We start from the raw sequence: 23,856 nt of genomic DNA, 5'->3' as shown, positions 1-23,856 counted from the left end.
CAGCGAGCAAGCCTTTCTAATCGACCTGGCCCGGGTATCCTGGAAGGATGCCTGGTTATTTTTTTAAATGCCTTCCTCACCATCTTAAATAAGCATGCCCCATTCAAAAAATGTAGAACCAGGAACAGATATAGCCCTTGGTTCTCTCCAGACCTGACTGCCCTTAACCAACACAAAAACATCCTGTGGCGTTCTGCATTAGCATCGAACAGCCCCCGTGATATGCAACTTTTCAGGGAAGTTAGAAACCAATATACACAGGCAGTTAGAAAAGCCAAGGGTAGCTTTTTCAAGCAGAAATTTGCTTCCTGCAACACAAACGCAAAAAAGTTCTGGAACACTGTAAAGTCTATGGAGAATAAGAAACCCTCCTCCCAGCTGCCCACTGCACTGAGGATAGGAAACTCTGTCACCTCCGATAAATCCACTATAGTTGAGAATTTCAATAAGCATTTTTCTACGGCTGGCCATGCTTTCCACCTGGCTACCCCTACCGCGGTCAACAGCACTGCACCCCCCACAGCTACTCGCCCAAGCCTTCCCCATTTCTCCTTCTCCCAAATCCAATCAGCTGATGTTCTGAAAGAGCTGCAAAATCTGGACCCCTACAAATCAGCCGGGCTAGACAATCTGGACCCTATCTTTCTAAAATTATCTGCCGAAAATGTTGCAACCCCTATTACTAGCCTGTTCAACCTCTCTTTCGTGTCATCTGAGATTCCCAAAGATTGGAAAGCAGCTGCTGTCATCCCCCTCTTCAAAGGAGGGGACACTTGACCCAAACTGCTACAGACCTATATCTATCCTACCCTGCCTTTCTAAAGTCTTCGAAAGCCAAGTCAACAAACAGATTACAGACCATTTCGAATCCCACCGCACCTTCTCCGCTATGCAATCTGGTTTCAGAGCTGGTCATGGGTGCACCTCAGCCACGCTCAAGGTCCTAAACGATATCGTAACTGCCATCGATAAGAAACAATACTGTGCTGCCGTATTCATTGACCTGGCCAAGGCTTTCGACTCTGTCAATCACCACATTCTCATCGGCAGACTCAATAGCCTTGGTTTCTCAAATGATTGCCTCACCTGGTTCACCAACTACTTCTCTCATAAAGTTCAATGCGTCAAATCGTATGGCCTGTTGTCCGGGCCTCTGGTAGTCTCTATGGGGGTGCCACAGGGTTCAATTCTTCGGCCAAGTCTTTTCTCAGTATACATCAATGATGTCGCTCTTGCTGCTGTTGAGTCTTTGATCCACCTCTACGTAGACGACACCATTCTGTATACTTCTGGCCCTTCTTTGGACACTGTGTTAACAACCCTCCAGACGAGCTTCAATGCCATACAACTCTCCAACTGCTCTTAAATACAAGTAAAACTAAATGCATGCTCTTCAACCGATTGCTGCCTGCACCTGCCCGCCCGTCCAGCATCACTACTCTGGATGGTTCTGACTTAGAATATGTGGACAACTACAAATACCTAGGTGTCTGGTTAGACTGTAAGCTCTCCTTCCAGACTCACATCAAACATCTCTAATCCAAAGTTAAATCGGCTTCCTATTTCGCAACATGCTGCCAAACATACCCTCGTAAAACTGACCATCCTACCGATCCTCGAGTTCGGTGATGTCATTTACAAAATAGCCTCCAATACCCTACTCAATAAACTGGATGCAGTCTATCACAGTGCCATCCATTTTGTCACCAAAGCCCCATATACTACCCACCACTGCGACCTGTACGCTCTCGTTGGCTGGCCCTCGCTTCCTTTCTCGTCGCCAAACCCACTGGCTCCAGGTCATCTACAAGACCCTGCTAGGTAAAGTCCCCCCTTATCTCCACTCACTGGTCATCATAGCAGCAGCCACCTGTAGCACGCGCTCCAGCAGGTATATCTCTCTGGTCACCCCCAAAGCCAATTCCTCCTTTGGCCGTCTCTCCTTCCAGTTCTCTGCTGCCAATGACTGGAACGAACTACAAAAATCTCTGAAACTGGAAACACTTATCTCCCTCACTAGCTTTAAGCACCAGCTGTCAGAGCAGCTCACAGATCACTGCACCTGTACATAGCCCATCTATAATTTAGCCCAAACAACTACCACTTCCCCTACTGTATTTATTTATTTTGCTCCTTTGCACCCCATTATTTCTATTTTGCACTTTCTTCCACTACTAATCTACCATTCCAGTGTTTTACTTGCTATATTGTATTTACTTTGCCACCATGGCCTTTTTTTGCCTTTTCCTCCCTTATCTCACCTCATTTGCTCACTTTGTATATAGACTTATTTTTCTACTGTATTATTGACTTTATGTTTGTTTTACTCCATGTGAAACTCTGTGTTGTTGTATGTGTCAAACTGCTTTGCTTTATCTTGGCCAGGTCGCAATTGTAAATGAGAACTTGTTCTCAACTTGCCTACCTGGTTAAATAAAGGTGAAATAAATAAAATAAAAAATCCAACCAACACAGATAGGCTACATTTTAAAAAGCTGACATTTATGTCATATTATGCACATTACAGTAATGCGGTAACTGATAAAAACATACCTCAATTACAAAATGTAGGCTACACTCACTGACTATCAACCTTCATAAGACTCAGGAAGGCGAGAGAGAGAGTCAGGGGGTAAAAGCTGGGGAACTGTGGGAAGCCTTTACCATGGTGATAACTTGGGTGATTGAATGCAGGTCAAACGATGAAGCCAGCAACCATAACAATGTTAAACCACATCAGACCACTTTTGAGGTCTGGGAAAAATCTAAGAAATGTGAGTTTTTGAGTGTAGTTACCCTTTAATTCAAGTGCACAGGCACCTAGCACTGTTGTTTGGTTAGCAGTGTTTCTGTAGCCACTGGATTTATGAAAATAATCATCATATCGTTCTGCCAGGTAGGCATAGGCTACTTTGTAGTGGCACGTGTGCTCCCTCTCCGGCCTTTAGGTCACCAGGCTGCTCGTTATGGCGCACGCCTGTCACCAGCGTTACGCCTGCGCATAATGACACTCACCTGGACTCCATCACCTCCTTGATTACCTGCCCTTTATATGTCACTCCCTTTGGTTCCTTCCCCAGTCGTCATTGTTTCTGTTTCTTGTTGTGTGCGTTTATTTATTAAATGTATTCACTCCCCGAACTGGCTTCCCGACTCTCACGGTACATCGTTATATGTAGCTAGTTAACATTTAATAGAGACCGTTTTTAGGAGCCTTTCCATCTACCAGAAGATGACAGTTAGTCCTATCATTAGCATCGCTATATTTTTCCTGTTCCTTAATTGTTTGAAAACTGGACATTTTCCTTCTCATTATAAGGCATGTCTTACCTTGCTTCAAAGTTGCTTATAGCTAAAATCTCACTATAGAAACGTTGGAGGCAATTATTTTCTGAAGACTTCCAAATATGCGCGTAGGCCTACCTGCGCCTAAAATGGGAAGATCTGTTCCAACAGCCGTATTAATTGATACAGTGTATACCTCCATTACCCTACTTTGACACTTATCGTGGGAATTAAGTGAGTATATGCAATGCCCTCCGAAAAATAAGTGGGTATCTGGCATATACCTGCGTATACCATCCACTACACTAACTGAATGAATATTAATCAAATGCATCAGAATCTCTCATGGCTTCACGTTAAAAACAAATTACTATCTAGTCTTCTGATTTTCTTTAGGAAGGTTGTATTTTTCAGTCCAAGTAGTACATACTAGCAACACACATAACCACCAAACCAGACAGGCAAATTCAGGGCAGCTAAAACAACTCAATCGCCTTAAATCTACCGTTTTATATAGAGCTATAGCTGAATGGAACTTTTTACCATTCCATATTTTTCAGGCAAAAAGTAAATCCACCTTCAAGAAAAAAATAAAAGAACATCTAATGTGATAGACCATATGACTGGACAGCAAATAGAAAGAACATCTAATGTGATAGACCATATGACTGGACAGCAAATAGAAAGAACATCTAATGTGATAGACCATATGACTGGACAGGAAATAGAAAGCATCAACTGAATGTTAAATGTGTTTCCTGTCAGGTATTTTAATTACCTGTATTGTCTACTCGTTGAATGTTTGTGAAGTCTTGATTGTGGTTATTTGTAATGTCTTGTTAATTGGTGTTGGACCCCAGGAAGATTAGCTAGCGTTATGGCGTTAGCTAATGGGGATCCATTAATTACAAAATTACACCACTGAACAACACCCTACCCTTCTCCATATTTGTCACTAGACATTTAGTTTGAGTCATTCATGTCCACCCCTTATTGTAAAGTGAATGAATAATAGTAGCCATCCTTTTCCCTAAGGTGTGCCCTTGTTTACAAACCATGTTCCTCTAACATTTTCTCTTGTATTCAACATGGCCCTATTTTGGATCTTAAGATGTACAGTAAGATGTTACTGTACAATATTTCAGAGACAGTCATACTCTACTGTATAGAGTGTTACTATAGTTTCATCCTATTTTTGAATCATTTTGAAATCATCAGCTGAATGGGTTTTAATCTGCTGAATTGTATTTTGAACCTGATCTGTCATTTGTGTCCTTCTGAGCCTTACTCTGTGGGTTTCATGGCCATTATGAATGCAGAGTCTGAAATAGGTTGTGGGTGGCACACGAGACAAATACGAACTGGACATGGGAATGGATTTTTCAATCAACTCCACCCTGTGTGCAAAGAGCACTGTCATTACCCTGGATTTAGTGCTGCCAAGCAGCATAACAATTTCAATCTGTTATCTCTCTAACAAACAAGTCCACTTCCCAAAATGGCACCCTTTAAAGTGCACTACTTTTGACCAGAGCCCTATGGGTCAAATCTCTATAGGCTGCTCTATAGGCTGCTCCAATCTGCATGTTCTGACCAGATACTGTCACGTCCTGACCAGTATAAGGGTTATTTGTTATTGTAGTTTGGTCAGGACGTGGCAGAGGGTATTTGTTTTATGTGGTTTGGGGTGGTGTTTTTGTAGAAGGGTATTTGATTTATGTATTCCGGGGTTTTTGGGCACTGTTCCTTGTTAACGTATTTCTATGTTTAGTCTGGTTAGTTGTAGTTCTATGTTTAGGTTAACCTGTTGGGGATAGGGGGCAGTATTTGCACGGCCAGATAAAAAACGTACCCGATTTAATCTGGTTACTACTCCTGCCCAGTAACTAGAATATGCATATAATTGTTTGATTTGGATAGAAAACACCCTAAAGTTTCTAAAACTGTTTCAATGGTGTCTGTGAGTATAACAGAACTCATTTGGCAGGCCAAAACCTGAGAAGATTCCAAACAGGAAGCGCTCTCTGACTATTTCTTGTCCTTCTTGATCATCTCTATCCAAAACAGGGGATCTCTGGCATAACGTGACATTTTCTAACGCTCCCATAGGCTCTCAGAAGGCGCCAGAACGTTGAATGGTGACTTTGCAGGCCATGGCTGAAAAACAGTAGCGCATTTGGATAGTGGTCGATCTGAGAACAATGAGACTGGGGGCGCGTGCACGAGCCGACACCATGTTTTAATTTTTTCGTCTTTGAACGAAAACAGGGTTTCCCGGTCGGAATATTATCGCTTTTTTACGAGAAAAATCACATAAAAATTGATTTTAAACAGCGTTTGACATGCTTCGAAGTACGGTAATGGAATATTTAGAATTTTTTGGTCATGAAACGCACCGGGCGCGTCACCCTTCTTTACCCTTCGGATAGTGTCTTGAACGCACGAACAAAACGCCGCTATTTGGATATAACTATGGATTATTTGGAACCAAACCAACATTTGTTATTGAAGTAGAAGTCCTGGGAGTGCATTCTGACGAAGAACAGCAAAGGTAATCCAATTTTTCTTATAGTAAATCTGAGTTTGGTGAGTACAAAATAGCTAGCCATGATGGCCGGGCTATCTACTCAGAATATTGCAAAATGTACTTTCACCGAAAAGCTATTTTAAAATCGGACACCGCGATTGCATAAAGGAGTTCTGTATCTATAATTCTTAAAATAATTGTTTTGTTTTTTGTGAACGTTTATCGTGAGTAATTTAGTAAATTCACCGGAAGTGTTCGGTGGGAATGCTAGTCACATGCTAGTCACATGCTAATGTAAAAAGCTGGTTTTTGATATAAATATGAACTTGATTGAACAAAACATGCATGTATTGTATAACATAATGTCCTAGGAGTGTCATCTGATGAAGATCATCAAAGGTTAGTGCTGCATTTAGCTGTGGTTTTGGTTTTTGTGACATTATATGCTAGCATGAAAAATGGGTGTCTGATTATTTCTGGCTGGGTACTCTGCTGACATAATCTAATGTTTTGCTTTCGTTGTAAAGCCTTTTTGAAATCGGACAGTGTGGTTAGATTAACGAGAGTCTTGTCTTTAAAATGGTGTAAAATAGTCATATGTTTGAGAAATTGAAGTAATAGCATTTCTAAGGTATTTGAATATCGCGCCACGGGATTCCACTGGCTTTTGAGTAGGTGGGACGCAAGCGTCCCACCTAGCCCATAGAGGTTAATGGGGGGTTGGACTCTCAATTGGAGGCAGGTGCTTTCTCGTTGCCTCTGATTGAGAGTCCTATATATGGGTATGTGTTTGGTTTAGTGTTTGTGGGAGATTGTTTCTTGTTTTGCTGAGTGTGCCTGACAAGACTGTTTTGTTGTTCATGAGTTCGTTTTGTTTTGTTTTGTTGTTTTTGGTGTTCTTGTTATTTAAATAAATATACAAGATGAGCAACCACATTCCTGCTGCGTTTTGGTCCTCCATTCCAGACGACAACCGTGACAGAATCTCCCACCACAAACGGACCAAGCAGCGGAGGAAGGAGCAACAGGTGGACTTTGAGGAGCAAGGGAAATTTAAGTTGGACCAACGGGAGAAATGGACATGGGAACAGATTATGGCCGGGGAGGGCCCATGGAGAAAATGGAGCGAAGACCGGGAACGCTACCGAGGAACATGACTGGCGTTGAAGCACGAGAGGCACCCCCAATACATTTTTTGGGGGGGGCACACGGGTAGTTTGGCTGGGCCAAGGGTGAGCCCTAAGCCAGCTCCCCGTGTTTATATGGAGGACCGTATGGAGTGGAGGGCGCCGTGTTTTGCTGAAGTGCGCACAATCTCGCCCATACGCACGCACAGTCCAGTGCGAGTAATTCCAGCCCCTCGCAGATGCCGTGCTAGAGTGGGCATCCAGCCTGGTAGGAGGATGCCTGCGCAGCACGTCTGGTCACTGGTGCGCCTCCTAGGACCAGGCTACCCTACGCCCGCTCTACCCACGGCAACCATCAGGCCCCTGCACAGCCCAGTTCGCCCTGTACTAGCACCCCGCTCGTACAGGGCTACTAGTTCCATCCAGCCAGGACGGGTTGTGCAGGAGGTGAGATCAAGACCGCCTGTGCGCCTCCATGGCCCGGTGTTTCCAGTTCCTGTCTCTCGTGCGGACCCGGAAGTGCGGAACCCCAGTCTGGCACGTCCAGTACCAGCACCCCGCACCAGGCTTCCAGTGCATCAGCCCAGTCCGACTCGTCCTGTTCCCGCTCCCCGCACTAGCCCTGAGGTGCGTGATCCCAGGCAGATACCTCCAATACCAGCACCACGCATCAGGCTTCCAGTGCGTCAGCCCAGTCCGACTCGTCCTGTTCCTGCTCCCCGCACTAGCCCTAAGATGCTTGTTCCCAGTCTGGCACGTCCAGTACCAGCACCACGCACCAGGCTTCCAGTGCGTCAGCCCAGTCCGACTCATCCTGTTCCCGCTCCCCGCACTAGCCCTGAGGTGCGTGTTCCCAGGCTGATACCTACAGTACCAGCACCACGCATTAGGCATCTAGTGCGTCAGCCACTCGCCAGTCAGGAGTCGCCAGAGCCGCCCGCCAGTCAGGAGTCGCCAGAGCCGCCCGCCAGTCAGGATCAGCCAGAGCGGCCCGTCTGCCCGGATCAGCCAGAGCGGCCCGTCTGCCCGGATCAGCCAGAGATTGTTTCTTGTTTTGCTGAGTGTGCCTGACAAGACTGTTTTGTTGTTCGTGAGTTCGTTTTGTTTTGTTGTTTTTGGTGTTCTTGTTATTTAAATAAATATACAAGATGAGCATCCACATTCCTGCTGCGTTTTGGTCCTCCATTCCAGATGACAACCGTGACAGATACCTTATGTTACTGAAGGACAGAGCTCAGGGATGTATTCATTACGGCACCGGTACACCGTAGCAAAACGGGTTGCAACGAAAAACTAAAATGAGACATGTTCAGAGGTCACTTTATGAAAAGTTATACCTTAGTGTCATGCCTGTTGCAAACATTCCAGTGATGGCTGCAGCCATGCTTTTTGAATGACAGTAGCCTACATTCAACTTGGTCACACAACACATTGCTCTCAGTAACAGTTAGTTAGTTATACATTCTTTAGTTCTTAACTTTATGGAAATTGAGTCACCCCAAATAACTTTTAGACTTCAACGAGCCACAAAAATCCAGCAGTCAGTCATCTCCCAGTAGGTTTATAGTTTGGTTGAGGGTCAGTATCTCTCTGCTCTGTAAGCCAGCGGCCTGACTAGAAACACTTCACACAAAAACTAAATCAAATATTGCAATCACTAGCCCGCCTGGCACTCGGAAAAGGTCATCTCACACATGCCTGTGCGCCGGTTTCCATAGCAACATGTATTAACATCTTTAATTCATGCTGATTGTTCAGTTGCATTGGGGCATGACTGACTACTATCGAGGCTGACATCATCTGGCTGCAGTGGTTACCGGGAAACTACATGGACAGGAGGATATAATCTGACATCACCTGGCTGCAGTTCACACACAGAAACTACATGGACAGGAGGATATAATCTGACATCACCTGGCTGCAGTGGTTACAGGGAAACTACATGGACAGGAGGATATAATCTGACATCATCTGGCTGCAGTGGTTACAGGGAAACTACATGGACAGGAGGATATAATCTGACATCATCTGGCTGCAGTGGTTACAGGGAAACTACATGGACAGGATGATATAATCTGACATCATCTGGCTGCAGTGGTTACAGGGAAACTACATGGACAGGAGGATATAATCTGACATCATCTGGCTGCAGTGGTTACAGGGAAACTACATGGACAGGAGGATATAATCTGACATCATCTGGCTGCAGTTCACACACAGAAACTACATGGACAGGAGGATATAATCTGACATCATCTGGCTGCAGTTCACACACAGAAACTACATGGACAGGAGGATATAACCTGACATGACCCGTCACAACATGTCAACAGCCTCTCCTCATGAAATACCGAAGCTGCAGAACAATCTGAACAATATGAAAATGCCCTAACCTATTGTAATAGACCTGCTAGAGTAGTGGTGCATAGCAAGAGCAGTGAACATTGAATACAGGCTTTAGCTGAGACTTCAGAGGATTGAGTGAAGCTTTGCGTATCGTGTCCATGCTTCAGTCTCGTGGATCAATGCTGGAGCTTTGAGTCAGGCAGTCAGTCTCAGGAAGTGAGAGGAGGGGATGAGAGTAACATGGTGTTACAGGGGGCAGTTAGTCAGGCAGCACAAACACAGAGAGATTACTATCAATTTAAGGAGCTGTGTGTGAGCACACCTGATTGAAACTTATTTTCAGGGTAGTTCTGGCAAGGTCCACAAACAATGAAGCAAATATTGGGACTGCAATTCCAAACCACTATCTGTGCTCTCCTCTAATTTGACACTTTGAAAGTTACACACTGTCAACTTGATTGTTTTTCACCTCCCAGTTTAATCCTTTAAATTATCAGACAAGTTCAATCTCTATAGACTGTTTGTTCCCAGTCACTATGGATACAGTGGGGATGATAATGCTGTCTCTTCTTTCTCCCTGCTGTCATTGGGGAATTGATCCAAGTATGCTTTCAACTTGAGTAACCAACCCAGGAAAAAACAAATTACTTAAAAAAGCAACACGACAACTTAAGTGCAATGTGGCTCTTTAGTTCACCACTAGGCCTCTTCATCTGATTGTAAATCAGCAGCTGCACATAAGTGACACTACAGCCAATGAAGAAATGCTTTTGATCAACTGACACAGGAAGTAAAAGTGACTCAGATAGTCGAGGCCAGGCATCCAAAAATAAACACAAGAGCTTGTAAATAACTGAGTCGTCGTTCTTTCCTCTCTGATTCCATAGCTAGCTGCCTTCAAACTGAGTTGTCTGTCTGGCCTCAGAGGAAGTGAACACAACACAGCGAGATAACATTGTGTGTAGCAGCACAACAAGAACAAGGTGACTGTGTTCTTACAGCAAGGTCGTGACCATTTGGCATGAAACGGAATAAAACAGGGCGGAAACAGAGGGATACTATCTGAAGCCTACACTGAAGTTCATGTGAACTAAAAGATGGCACACAGGTGACTGAGGTTGCAGTCAGTGAATGAAGCTTCACCAGCTGTTAGAGACAGCAGTCACTCAACCACATGATACAAAATCTGACACAGGCAACGTGGGCTCCAGCATATAGTCATAGTAGGGCTCAGTTGCAGCAAAAACAAGAGCGTAACAGATTTTACTGTTGTCAAATGATACTAGCTAGTAGCTACAGAGGAATCAAAGCTAATGCCCCATCCATATACTCATATGGGTCAGGAGAGATCTAGACATCTTACTCGCCTCATTAGAAAGGGTAATATTGTACCTCACCATACCAATAATCTACAAATCTACAATTTACACAAGCCTGCACGCTGTGCCAAGACACAACAGAGGAAAATGAAACTTTAATCCTTGATAGCATCACCTCTGAATGTGGTGGTAGAACATCAACCACTCCGTTAACTGCAACCAAGAATAACATTCTGCTTGTCCTGAACATTACAGGAGGGTTTCCCGGACACAGATTAAGCCTAGTCCTAGACTAAAAGGCACACTCAATAGAGATTGTCCATTGAAAAGGATTTTTAGTCCAGGACTAGACCTAATCTGTGTCTGGAATACCGGCCCTACAGTACATCCAATACAATAAAGTCAAAGCTGAGTGAGACAGGCAAGGCAGCGTATTGTACAATATAGTACATAATATATAGAAAATGCTATTGAGGAGGTAGAACAGTAGGAGTGAGCTGGTGACACTTTATGTAACTTGCTCTTTATATTTGTGTAGTAATATCATAATTACTATGCTCTATGGCTACAACATGTTTATACACCATTACTAGAGTAATAATAGAGTTACTACACAGGTGTAAAAGCAGCATCATGGTACATGTTACACATCAGTCCATGACATTGTGTACATTGATTGACAACTGTTCTGACACTGTACACCTTATGCTATTGCTGTGCTTTTAGTATACAGAACAATTCCCTCAATTATTGTGTGTGTCAAACAAGGGTAAGTCAGTGAAGTCAATGGGAAAACACACACGGTATAATGGCAGCTAATTGACCTCATCTACCTGAATGATGGAGTTCTCGCAAATGCAATTAGAAAAAGTTATGAGGCTACAACATCACGTTGAACAGCAAACAACTGAAAACGGAAGTAAACGGAATCATCACACGGTGGCCTTAAATGACCTTTTCCACATCACTATCAAATATGCTAACGCAATACTAATTAGATACTGTTTGATATGAAAAATATGGTTTCCATGGGATGAGTATTGTATTACATAGCATTTAATATACATAAAGCATTTAACATAGATAACAATTAAACTATACCCACATATAATACTAAAAGGAGGAAGTGTTTTACAATGTGATTGATTTACATCTCTCTTCTTAAAATGGTTATCTTTATAATAATAGATATGGCTACGAACAAATAGGTTTTGGAAGGTTTAGAAAGTAATCATGTTTTGGTTTTCCTCCCAATGAGCAGCATAGCGACCATTTTCCTGGTCGCCGCCGCCACTTATCAAGGTTACATAATAAAGTGGCCCGCTCTCTTAGAGGTAAAATGTGTTTCGTATTGGAAATACGGTTCTCTCTTGTCAATTGCTATTGAACCAAGCATGCATGAACATGAAGATGGTATATTCAGAATCATGGGTGGATGGAGAACAATCCACACCTAATAAAATATTTCAATCTTCAATAACTCTTACACAAAGCGTGACATGACATTGAAAATGATATATTCTGAGTCGGGGGAGGACGGAGAAAAATCCAAGGCTTTTCATTTTTTTTTTTTTACTTCAACAACAAAAACGTGTATTTTTCTCCGTCCTCCCTTGATTCAGAATATATCATTTTCATAGTCACAGCACACTTCCTGTAAGAGCTATTGAAGATTGAAAGCCGGAAGAAAAAAAATGTATATTGAAATTTCAATTAACAAAAAAACGGTGGTTTTTCTCCAATCTCCCCTGATTCAGATGATATCATTTTCATAGTCATGGCGCACTTTGTGTAAAAACTGTTGAAGATTATAATTTATTTTAAAAAGATTTTGGATTACAAAGTGTGGATTGTTCTCTATCCACCCCCTACTTTAGAATATAGCATCTTCATAGTCATGGAATGCTTGGTTCAATAGCTATTGACAAGAGAAAACCGAATATCCACCTTATATAAAATATAAAGTGAATTTTACCTCGGTCCTCCATCCAACATTGAAAAAGGCTTTTCCCTGACCCTCACCATCTTAGTGATAGAAAGACATCAAACCTCAAACGCATCCTGATGGCCTACAGTGATTCTCTGCGATTTCTCCCTGCAAAAAAGGTTATACTGTATGCTAAATAATGGCATTTATTCCAATAAGAAAACAGTTAGGCTACCCAGTGGCTATTAAAATAGTAATAATTTAAGAGTAGTTAACACTTTAGGTGTGCTGGCCTGCACATGTTAAAAACGTATATGTAAACAACAGGTGTAAACAATAATATAGGCATTATAGCCTATATTTCTTGCACATTTTTCTTGGCATTAGGCTATATTACACCGAATTACCCCCCATTATAGATATAGCCGTTATATCTTCCTACAAACAAGATCTGCAGTCGTAGGCTATTCAGTGCCTTTCCAGACTGCCTAATAAAATATTGACAGAGACCCAAAATAACCTTATGTGCGTCTCCTCGCAGCTGTGGGAACATTATGATCCTTCATAATCACAGATACATAGATGTAGGCTACTCACCGAATTTCCTGTCTGCAGAGGTTAGAAAATAGGTTTGGGAAACAAGCAGGACGAGGAAAATGTAAATCGAATCCATGCTTCACATGCAGGATAGAGAGAGAGATGGAGATTGGAAGGTAGGGGAGGATGCAGGGCGTTTCAAGCAGTAGCTCCTTGGGTCTCGGGTCCTGCAGTCAGCCTCACTACGATGATCAGCACTAAGAACACAACAGAAACCGCTTTGGCCCCTCCTAGCTGACGTCAAGGAGAAGCGCACGTGCAGAGAGCGCAGCCAGCGCATCATTGAGCGCACACAATAATACACACTGACGATACAAAACAAAGAACATTTGCTCTTTCCATGACATACATTGCATTCGAAAAGTATTCAGACCTCTTGACTTTTCATTCATTTTGTTATGTTACAGCCTTAATCTAGAATTTATGAAATTAATTTGTTTCCACATCAATCTACACACAATACCCCATAATGAAGAAGCAACAGGTTTTTAAATATTTTTCAAATTTATAAAAAATTAAAATATCTTATTTACATAAGTATTCAAACCCTTAGCTATGAGAGTCAACATTGAGCTCAGGTGCATCCTGTTTCCATTGATCAACCTTGAGATGTTTCTACAAATTGATTGGGGTCCACCTGTGGAAGAAGTTTGGAACCACCAAGACTCTTCCTAGAGCTGGCTACCCGGCCAAACTGAGCAATCGGGGAGAAGGGTCTTGGTCAGAGAGGTGACCAAGAACCCGATGGTCACTGACAGAGCTCTATAGTTCCTCTGTGGAGATAGGAGAAACTTCCAGAAGGACAACCATCTCCGCAGCACTCCACAAATCAGGCCTTTATGGTAGAGTGGCCAGATGAAAACCCCTCCTCAGTAAAAGGCACATGACAGCCCGATTGGAGTTTGCCAAAAGGCACATAAAGGACTCTCAGACCATGAGAAACAAGATTCTTGGGTCTGAAGAAACCAAGATTGAACTCTTTGGCCTGAATGCCTGGAGGAAAACTGAGCTACAGCCTTCCCTGTAGCTCAGTTGGTAGAGCATGGTGTTTGCAACGCCAGGGTTGTGGGTTCAATTCCCATGGGGGGCCAGCACAGGAAACATTTTTTTGTTTTTTTTTATGTATGAAATGAAATGTATGCATTCACTACTGTAAGTCGCTCTGGATAAGAGCGTCTGCTAAATGACTAAAAGGTAAATGTAAATGAAACCTGGTACGGTGGTGGCAGCCCCATGCTGTTGGGATGTGTAGCGTCATACCCAAGAAGACTCGAGGCTGTAATTGCTGCCAAAGGTGCTTCAACAAAGTACTGATAAAGGATCTGAATACTTATGTAAATGTGATCGTTTTTTATTTTTAATACATTTGCTAAAACTTCTACATCCAGTTTTTGCTTTGTCATTATGGGATTTGTGTGTAGATTGATGAGGGGGAAAAACTATTTAATCAATTTTAGAATAAGGCTTTAACTTAACAAAATGTGGAAAAAGTCAAGGGGTCTGAATACTTTCCGAATGCACTGACTTGGTGAATCCAGGTGAAAGCTATGATCCCTTATTGATGTCACTTGTTAAATCCACTTCAATCAGTGTACATGAAGGGGAGGAGACAGGTTAAAGGAGGATTTTTAAGCCTTGAAAAGCAATGAACAGCAGAATGAATGTGCCAAATGAAATGCCACTATATGCCTTCTGTTATAATTTAGGAAGTAATAACAGTAGGCCTAGTGCATGTATACTATGAGAACATTTAAAGAAAATCCCAACTGACAGCATTTGTTCCAGGAAATCCCAAACATTAGATCTACCTTTCTAGCATGAATCACTCTCTCTCTCTCATTCCATCTCTCATTCCATCTCTCTCTCCCTCATTCCATCTCTCTCTCTCATCTCTCATTCCATCTCTCTCATTCCATCTCTCTCTCCCTCATTCCATCTCTCTCTCATCTCTCATTCCATCTCTCTCTCTCTCTCCACATCATTCTGTGGCACAGGTTCTCTCTCTCATGCAATAATAGAACCTTTAATATGTAGAAGACCTAATGTACAGACTTTGAAGAGACAGCTGAGAAAGAAGGGAATTGAGAACGGTAAGGAAACTAATGACCAGATAAATAAAAGTAAACCAAGGTAATACAAATGGTAAAACAATCTCAGATCAGGTGAGTCAATCATCGTGATCACACTGACACATACACCATTTAATAAAGTCCAAGGAGCCAAAGTAGTATACAGCAAAAGCTCTTTATCATTTAAAAGACATAAGGAGACATTCTCAAACATTGAATTGTAAAAAGATTGTACTTTTAAATATCTGAATATTTGTGGATTTAAGGCATAAGGTTAACAAGTACATAGAGAAGGCAAACCAGTTCAGATCAAGAGGAGGATAGGAGCTTCACTACGGAGACAGTTTTCATTTGATGTCTTACATACAACTGCCAAAATCAAGGAAACACTTGAGGGGTACAAAGTATATTGAAAAGCAGGTGTTTCCACACAGGTGTGGTTCCTGAGTTAATTACACAATTAGCATCCCATTATACATAGGGTCATGTATAACAATGCCAAGTTGCCCATTATTTTATCTCCCAAGAAGAAGAAGAGACCTCAGTGACATTAAAAGAGGGGCCTCAAAGGAGCATAGGGGGTTTAAAGGGTATGTGAAGGGGCAGATTGGCCATCTGGCAATTCTGACAAATGCCAGACGGGTTGAACCATCTTTAAGTTGGATGGGCTGGTCGAAATTATAGATACAGTTGAAGTCGGAAGTTTACATACAGTTAGGTTGGAGTCATTAAAATTCGTTTTTCAACCACTCCACAAATTGTATGTTAACGAACTATAGTTTTTGCAAGTCGGTTAGGACATCTACTATGTGCATGACACCAGTAATTTTTCCAACAATTGTTTACAGACAGATTATTTCACTTATAGTTCACTGTATCACAATTCAAGTGGGTCAGAAGTTTACATACATTAAGTTGACTGTGCCTTTAAACAGCTTGGAAAATTCCAGAAAATGATGTCATGGCTTTAGAAGCTTCTGATAGGCTAATTGACATCATTTGAGTCAATTGGAGGTGTACCTGTGGATGTATTTCAAGGCCTACCTTCAAACTCAGTGCCTCTTTGCTTGACATCATGGGAAAATCAAAATAAATCAGCCAAGACCTCAGAAAAAAATTGTAGACCTCCATAAGTCTGGTTCATCCTTGGGAGCAATTTCCAAATGCCTGAAGATACCACCTTCATCTGTACTAACAATAGTACACAAGTATAAACACCATGGGACCACGCAGCCATCATACCCCTCAGGAAGGAGACGCGTTCTGTCTCCTAGAGATGAACGTACTTTGGTGTGAAATGTGCAAATCAATCCCAGAACAACAGCAAAGGACCTTGTGAAGGTGCTGGAGGAAACAGGTACAAAAGTATCTACATCCACAGTAAAACGAGTCCTATATTGACATAACCTGAAAGGCCGCTCAGCAAGGAAGAAGACACTGCTCCAAAAATGCCATAAAAAGCCAGACTACGGTTTGCAACAGCACATGGAGACAAAGATCGTACTTTTTGGAGAAATGTCCTCTGGTTTGATGAAACAAAAATAGAACTGTTTGGCCATAACGGCCATTGTTATGTTTGGAGGAAAAAGGGGGAGGCTTGCAAGCCGAAGAACACCATCCCAACCATGAAGCACGGGGGTGGCAGCATCATGTTGTAGGGGTGCTTTGCTGCAGGAGGGACTGGTGCCCCTCACAAAATAGATGGCATCATGAGGCAGGAAAATTATGTGGATATATTGAAGCAACATCTCAAGACATCAGTCAGGAAGTTGAAGCTTGGTCACAAATGGGTCTTCCAAATGGACAATGACCACAAGCATACTTCCAAAGTTGTGGCAAAATGGCTTAAGGACAACAAAGTCAAATTATTGGAGTGGCCATCACAAAGCCCTGACCTCAATCCTATAGAACATTTGTGGGCAGAACTGAAAAAGTGTGTGCGAGCAAGGAGGCCTACAAATCTGATTCAGTTACACCAGCTCTGTCAGCAGGAATGGGCCAAAATTCACCCAACTTGGGAAAATTGTGGAAGGCTAGCCGAAACATTTGACCAAAGTTAAACTATTTAAAGGAAATGCTACCAAATACTAATTGAGTGTATGTAAACTTCTGACCCACTGGGAATGTGATGAAAGAAATAAAAGCTGAAATACATCATTCTCTCTACTATTATTCTGACATTTCACGTTCTTAAAATAAAGTGGTGATCCTAACTGACCTAAGACAGGGATTTTTTACTAGGATTAAATGTCAGGAATTGTGAAAAACTGAGTTTACATGTATTTGGCTAAGGTGTATGTAAAATTCCGACTTCAACTGTAAGTGCCTTTGAGCAAGGTATGATAGCAGGTGCCTGGCGCACGGGTTTGTGTCAAGAACTGCAGCACCACCCAAAGGACATCCAGCCAACTTGACATGACTGTGGGAAGCATTGAAGTCAACATCGGCTAGAATCCCTACCGAACGCTTAACACCTTAACAGTCCATGCCCCGACGAATTGAGGCTGTTCTGAGGGCAAAAGCGGAGGGGTGGGGGAGTGCAACTCAATATTAGGAAGGTGTTCTTAATGTTAAATAGGGCCCTGTGTTTTGGTTCATCATGTCACATGACCTGGATTTTTTTTTTTTTACCCTTTTTCTCCCGAATTTCGTTGTATACATTTGCAGTTAGTCTTGTCCCATCGTTGCAACTCCCTTACGGACTCGGGAGAGACGAAGGTCGAGAGCCGTGCGTCCTCCAAAACACAACCCAACCAAGCCGCACTGCTTCTTAACACAATGCCCGCTTAACCCGGAAGCCAGCCGCACCAATGTGACGGAGGAAACACCATTCACCTGGCGACCATGTCAGCGTGCATTGCGCCCGGCCCGTCACAGGAGTCGCTAGAGCGCGATGGGACAAGAACATCCCTGCCGGCAAAACCCTCCCCTAATCTGGGCCAATCGCACCCGGTCACCTGGACTCGAATCAGGATCTCTAGTGGCACAGTTAGCACTGCATTAGACCACTGCACCACTTTATTTAAAGCTTATTAATCAAACTTCCCCCGTTTATTATTATTTCAGATGGTCCAGCACCATCCTCAGACAATAGCTTTATTTATGTTTTAATTCTCCTTTCTGGAAAAGGCTTAAAATAAAGGTTAAAATCCAAGTAATGTTCTGCCAAAACACAGGGCCCTAGGTATTATGAGTCAATGGTCATCTATTAGAAATCTATTCAGCGATCGTCTTCGCCTGACAAATGTGTTTTTATAAATTCACAACTAGGATGTTGCTGGGCTCAGAAGACCGCCTGGTCTTCTGGTCCCATTGATGCTAGCCTTAGCAGCACAGACAGCTCAGCTGCAGCAGAGTCAAGTGCAATAGAGCTAGGAGAAATAAAAACAGAGAGAGAGACACACTGACACAGGGAGGTAGGATGGTGTTGCTAAAATGCCTGGGCTGAATTTACTTCCCAGTCCACCTCTGTGTGTGTGCGCGCGTCTCTCACTCACCAGATCTCAACCCAAGTGTACACTTATGGGAGATTCTGAGTTGTTCTCCACCACCATCAACAAAACACCAAATTATGGAATTTTTCCGTAGAAGAATGGTGTCGCATCCCTCCAAGGTGCATTGAAGCTGTTCTGGGTCGTGGTGCCCAACGCCCTATTAAGACACTTTATGTTGGTGTTTTCTTTATTTTGGCAGTTACCTGTCGGTACGCATACAACTACTTCAAAAAAAGGACAGAGGTTGCAGAAATATGAGAACACATCAGAACTGATACATTAGGCTACAAGCCACTATGTTACAGCTTAAACATGGTACAATCTAAAATGCTTTCCATTATGATGCATCATTACTATGGTAACCAGATCAATAAAGTCATTACAGTGTGTTTACATGTGTTACAGATATCCAGGTACAGGTGACATAATCAATAACCAATAAAGGTGAATAACCATAACGTAAACCAAAACATTGTGCTTTTTGCAAGCGATTGCAGTAAAGACAAGCGTTGAATAAGATGTGCATGCTGAAATGTGTTCGTAGAACAAAAACATTAAGACCGGTGCATTTATTGACAACAACCATGATACATATATTTCATCTGTCGTGATTTCAGAGTTGGGAAATCAATTATCATGAGCTACAATGATTTGAAGAAGGCTGGAATATCACTGAGGTTAACTAAGCCAAGTTCTGTTATTATTACTGTTAACACTATGCTGATGCTTTGAAAGATTTTAAACATGCATAAACAAATAGTGTGCAAACATATTTGGTTCAGTTAAAACCCCACAGACAAGTATTTCATTTCATTGTCTCTTTGGTGGCAAAGTATTATACATGGTGTGCTATTTCCCTTAGAGGATAGACGGTCGTAGTTCAACTTAGCTCTGATATAGTTTGCATGTAGTTTGTTGAATTATAAAATAAAATTGTCATTGTGACCAAGCAAAACCCTCCACTACTAACATTATAATAAACCTTCTCTTTAGTCCTCATTGTACATATTTACATATTCATATGTTGTACATTCCCCCCATAAAACAAGGCAGCAAAACCTGCTGTAACAGCCGTAGCAAGAAAATATATATTTTGTTACAGTCCTCAATTTTATTTTAAAATATGGATAAAAAAATGTAGAATTTGTTTGAACAACACATACTCTCTTTCTTACTATTGCACAGGATAATTTCTAAGTGGGGAGAGATAACGATGCAGCTGATGTGAATAAATGAATATCAAAATATATATATATATATATATTTTTTTTTACAATTGCAAGTCATGTAAATAAATCATAATTTAAAAAAGGGAAACCCCCCAAAAGTTGTCCATGGGTTTAAAAGCAATTGTATGAAAAAGGCAATTACGTTTGCTCAGGGGCCATATATGCCAAGCGTCTCCGAGTAGGAGTGCTGATCTAGGATCATTTCACACCTAACTATGTAATTGTATTCATTGTTATCCAAAAAGCAAAACTTAACCTAAAACAGCACTACTCTATAGACTATGCTTGACACATACAGTAGGGCCCTGGTGGCAATGCCACGTTGGTGAAGACTTGGTTAGGTCCTCCTCTACCTCTCACAGTGTAGTCTATAGCTGCTGCAGAGTTTTTCTCAGACCATCCTCACTCAACTCATACCTAGCAGCAAAGACAGGAGACACATTGTAAAAAATAAAACACAAATCTAGAATAACAAACACTCAGTCTTATTCTATGCTTGATTCCTTGATATTCAGATCTTATGATGAAAGTTCTTATTAAATTCTTCTAAGTCCCCAAATATTTGTTTTATTTTACCTTTACTTAACTAGGCAAGTGAGTTAAGAACAAATTCTTATTTTCAATGACGGCCTAGGAACAGTTGGTCAACTGCCTTGTTCAGGGGCAGAACAACAGATCTGATCTTGTCAGCTCGGGGATTCGAACTTGCAACCATTCGGTTACTAGCCCAAAGCTCTAACCACTAGGCTACCCTGCCTCCCCAGATCAATAACCAATAATAATATGTGTGTGAACACGACTGGACTTAATCGTACTAATAATTGTAAAAAATACATTACAATTTTAAAAATAATAATAAAGTATTTCACTGACCATTGTGTCCATCCCTTGACGATATCCTCATGAGTCAAATCCACCAGCACCTGTCAAGATGACACGATATGAAGGAGGAAAAGTGAGCTTTGGACAGGTAATAATGTGTATTCACATTTACTGTATGTCATCTAATAACAGATAGACACAGTTCTGCAGTAGGAGGACAGGTCCAGTCTCACCTTCCCCAGCAGCCCTTTGTGTTTGGAGAAGATATTTCCTCCGTTCTTTACCGCCACATCCAGAGTCCTCCTGTGCAACCCCACGACCGACACACTGAACTCAAATCTGACAACACATGCACACAAACAATTCAATTAGACAATGACTACCAGTAGACTACCAGTAGATCCACTGATGTTTGATGGTAAGAGGAACAAAGAGGAATGTTGAAACTTACATCTCATCGTAAACAGGGTTCAGTGTCTTCTTGTGCGTGTGGGTTTTCCTCCTCCCAGACCTTCGCTTGTCAGGTAGAAGATAGAGCCGCACATACGGATCCGACCCATGATCTGTGAACGCAATCAGGTTCCTGTGGAGAGTGGGAGAGAGAAAGACAGAGAGAGTGGAGGTAGAGCGATAGATAAAAAAGAACACATTGTATCACATCATTTGGGGTAGCCCTTTACACTCGTACTCGTATACAGGTTGAAAATGACAGATTTGGGCACTGATAAGCGCCTAAATAGGAACACAGTGGCTGTACAGTAACATACTATAAATGATATCAGAGCTCAGGCTCTGCGCTTCACAGCACTCTATGGCGTGAAACCCTGGGTTGTTCTGAACAGAATGAGCCTGTTTGTCTATTGTCAAGAAAATTCAACATGGCACACCTGAATGCACTTATGACTCCTTTCTATGCGCACAGAATAATTACAATATTTTTCTCTGAATTGCCTTGTGAAAGCCAAACACTGTAAGATCATATTTTATTACTTAGCTAGTCATGTTGGCAATAGAACAAGCTTTGATGCCCAACTGACCATATTGCAATTTATAATGGTAAATTTTTGGATTGTGTAAACAACAGTAATTGTGGGTGGAGGGGATGCAGGGTTGTGTTCCAAACAAAAACAACTACAAGTGTCCTTGCTCTAGTTCCTCAATGGCAAAGCTAGGGAAGCTAAACATAAAAAAATAAAAATAAATAAACTTATAGTTGATGACTCTTCTTTGAGTCATAAAAGTGCATTGAAGTGTGGCCAGATATTCAGATTTCGTTATCAACACATGAGGTGAAAAGTACAGTAAATGTAACATGCACATAAAATCAACAGTGTAATGTTTGGATTCAGTTTTGTGTCAGGTGAACTGTTGGGTCCTCAACTTTGGTCTAATAATTTTCTCATAATCTCCAAACTGTTCCCTTTCAATTGCTACCATGCTTACGCTTTCATATTGTCTGTAAAAAACATTTACATTTAGCCCTGTCCATATAGGCCAATTCCCACGAGTGTAACGGGTTAAAATAAAATTATTCTAAAATTATTACATTGCATCAAGTCTGTGGTCAAAGAAAAAGGCTTGTACATTGAATAAAAATTAGTGGATAAAGCTGATAACAGAATATGATACATTCACCAATAGTTAATGTATAGAATAACATGTGGACGCTACAGTATGGATGCATCCTAAATGTCCTTTGGGACGCGGGGCCCAAGTCTCCCGCCATGTCTCTTACCGGCAGGCATGCAAAACCACAATGAGCGTGTTCCTCTGAGGGCTGTGTCTGACAGTCAATTGCACCTCACCCAGGGGCAAATGATCGGCTGAGCCACTGTAGACAGAGACACACACATTAGTCACATTGTTCTGTAACAAAACAATCATTCACATTAGGTCTGTAATATAATCTGCATGTTAGTCAATGTCTTTGTATTTCTTTATATTGTGTCACAATGTAGTACTTGTATTTTGTATTTTATTAGGGATCCCCATTAGCTGCTGCTTCTCTCCCTGGGGTCCAAACACATTAAGACACTTACATTACACATACAACTAAAGATAAAACAGTACATCATATAACACTGTCACATCCCCACAACACAAAATGTATGATACCACCATACGTGTGTCTAAAGTGCGTGTGCTAGCGCCTGTGTGCGTATGCACGGATCTGTACCTGTGTGTGTGTGTGTGTGTGTGTGTCTCTTCACAGTCCCCACTGTTCCATAAGGTGTATTTTTATTCGTTTTTTAAAAATCTGATTCTACTGCTTGCCTCAGTTACCTGATGTGGAATAGAGCTCCATGTAGTCATGGCTCTATGTAGTACTGTGCACCTCCTCTAGTCTGTTCTGGACTTGTGGATTGTGAAGAGACCTCTGGTGGCATGTCTTGTGGTGTATGCCACAAGTCTCTCTTTGGGCACCTGACCACACTACTGAACAGTAGTCCAGGTGCGACAAAACTAGGTGCTGTAGGACCTGCCTTGTTGATAGTGTTGTTAAAACAAAGTAGCGCTTTATTATGGACAGACTTCTCCCCATTTCATCCCCTATTGTTGTATCAACATGTTTTGACCATAACAGTTTACAATCCAGGGTTACTCCAATTACACCTCAACTTGCTCAATTTCCACATTATTCATTACAAGATTTTGTTGAGGTTTAGGGTTTATTGAGTGATTTGTCCCAAATACAATGCATTAGTTTTCAAAATATGTAGGACTAACTTATTCCTTGCCACCCATTCTGAAACTAACTGCAGCTCTTTGTTAAGTGCTGCAGTCATTTCAGTGACTCAAAGCCAGTGGCATGTCATTAAGTAAAGATTGAAAAAAGTAAGGGGCCTAGACAGCTGCCCTGGGGAATTCCCGATTCTACCTGGATTATGTTGGAGTGGCTTCCATTAAAGAACACCCTCTGTGTTCTGTTAGACAGGTAACTCTTTATCCACAATATAGCAGACTATGATCGATAATGTCAAAAGTCGCACTGAAGTCTAACAAAACAGCCCCCACAATATTTTTATCATCAATTTCTCTCAGCCAATCATCAGTCATTTGTGTAAGTGCTGTGTTGAATGTCCTTCCCTATAAGCATGCTGAAAGTCTGTTGTC

General features: G+C 41.9%; 2 protein-coding genes across 5 annotated transcripts in view; both read right to left on the bottom strand.

The window, feature by feature from the left end:
• LOC106568821 (receptor-type tyrosine-protein phosphatase N2) overlaps positions 1-13,324 on the bottom strand; it is a 149,199-nt gene extending 135,875 nt beyond the window's left edge. Inside the window, exons 1-2 of one of the 2 annotated variants that reach the window (XM_045694068.1) lie at positions 13,129-13,323; positions 12,580-12,699 (exon numbers count right to left, since the gene is read on the bottom strand). In XM_045694068.1, coding sequence (XP_045550024.1) covers positions 12,580-12,592 — 13 coding nt within the window. In that variant the 5' untranslated portion in view covers positions 12,593-12,699; positions 13,129-13,323. Of the gene's footprint in view, positions 1-12,579; positions 12,700-13,128 lie in introns of both variants that reach the window. The other variant, XM_014139506.2, reaches the window with a different exon arrangement.
• A 5,536-nt stretch (positions 13,325-18,860) lies between these two features.
• Positions 18,861-23,856, bottom strand: part of LOC106568822 (extended synaptotagmin-2) — a 60,196-nt gene continuing 55,200 nt past the window's right edge. For all 3 annotated transcript variants that reach the window (XM_014139511.2, XM_014139512.2, XM_014139513.2), the window contains exons 19-23: positions 22,478-22,573; positions 21,194-21,325; positions 20,976-21,081; positions 20,794-20,843; positions 18,861-20,337 (exon numbers count right to left, since the gene is read on the bottom strand). In XM_014139511.2, the coding sequence (XP_013994986.2) occupies positions 20,289-20,337; positions 20,794-20,843; positions 20,976-21,081; positions 21,194-21,325; positions 22,478-22,573 (433 nt within the window). In that variant the 3' untranslated portion in view covers positions 18,861-20,288. The remainder of the gene's footprint in view (positions 20,338-20,793; positions 20,844-20,975; positions 21,082-21,193; positions 21,326-22,477; positions 22,574-23,856) is intronic.

Source organism: Salmo salar, chromosome ssa14 (genome assembly GCF_905237065.1).
Source record: "Salmo salar chromosome ssa14, Ssal_v3.1, whole genome shotgun sequence".
Classification (NCBI taxonomy): Eukaryota; Metazoa; Chordata; class Actinopteri; order Salmoniformes; family Salmonidae; genus Salmo; species Salmo salar.
The sequence above is the reverse complement of the archived record's forward strand: the minus strand, read 5'-3'. Positions and strand labels throughout refer to the sequence as shown.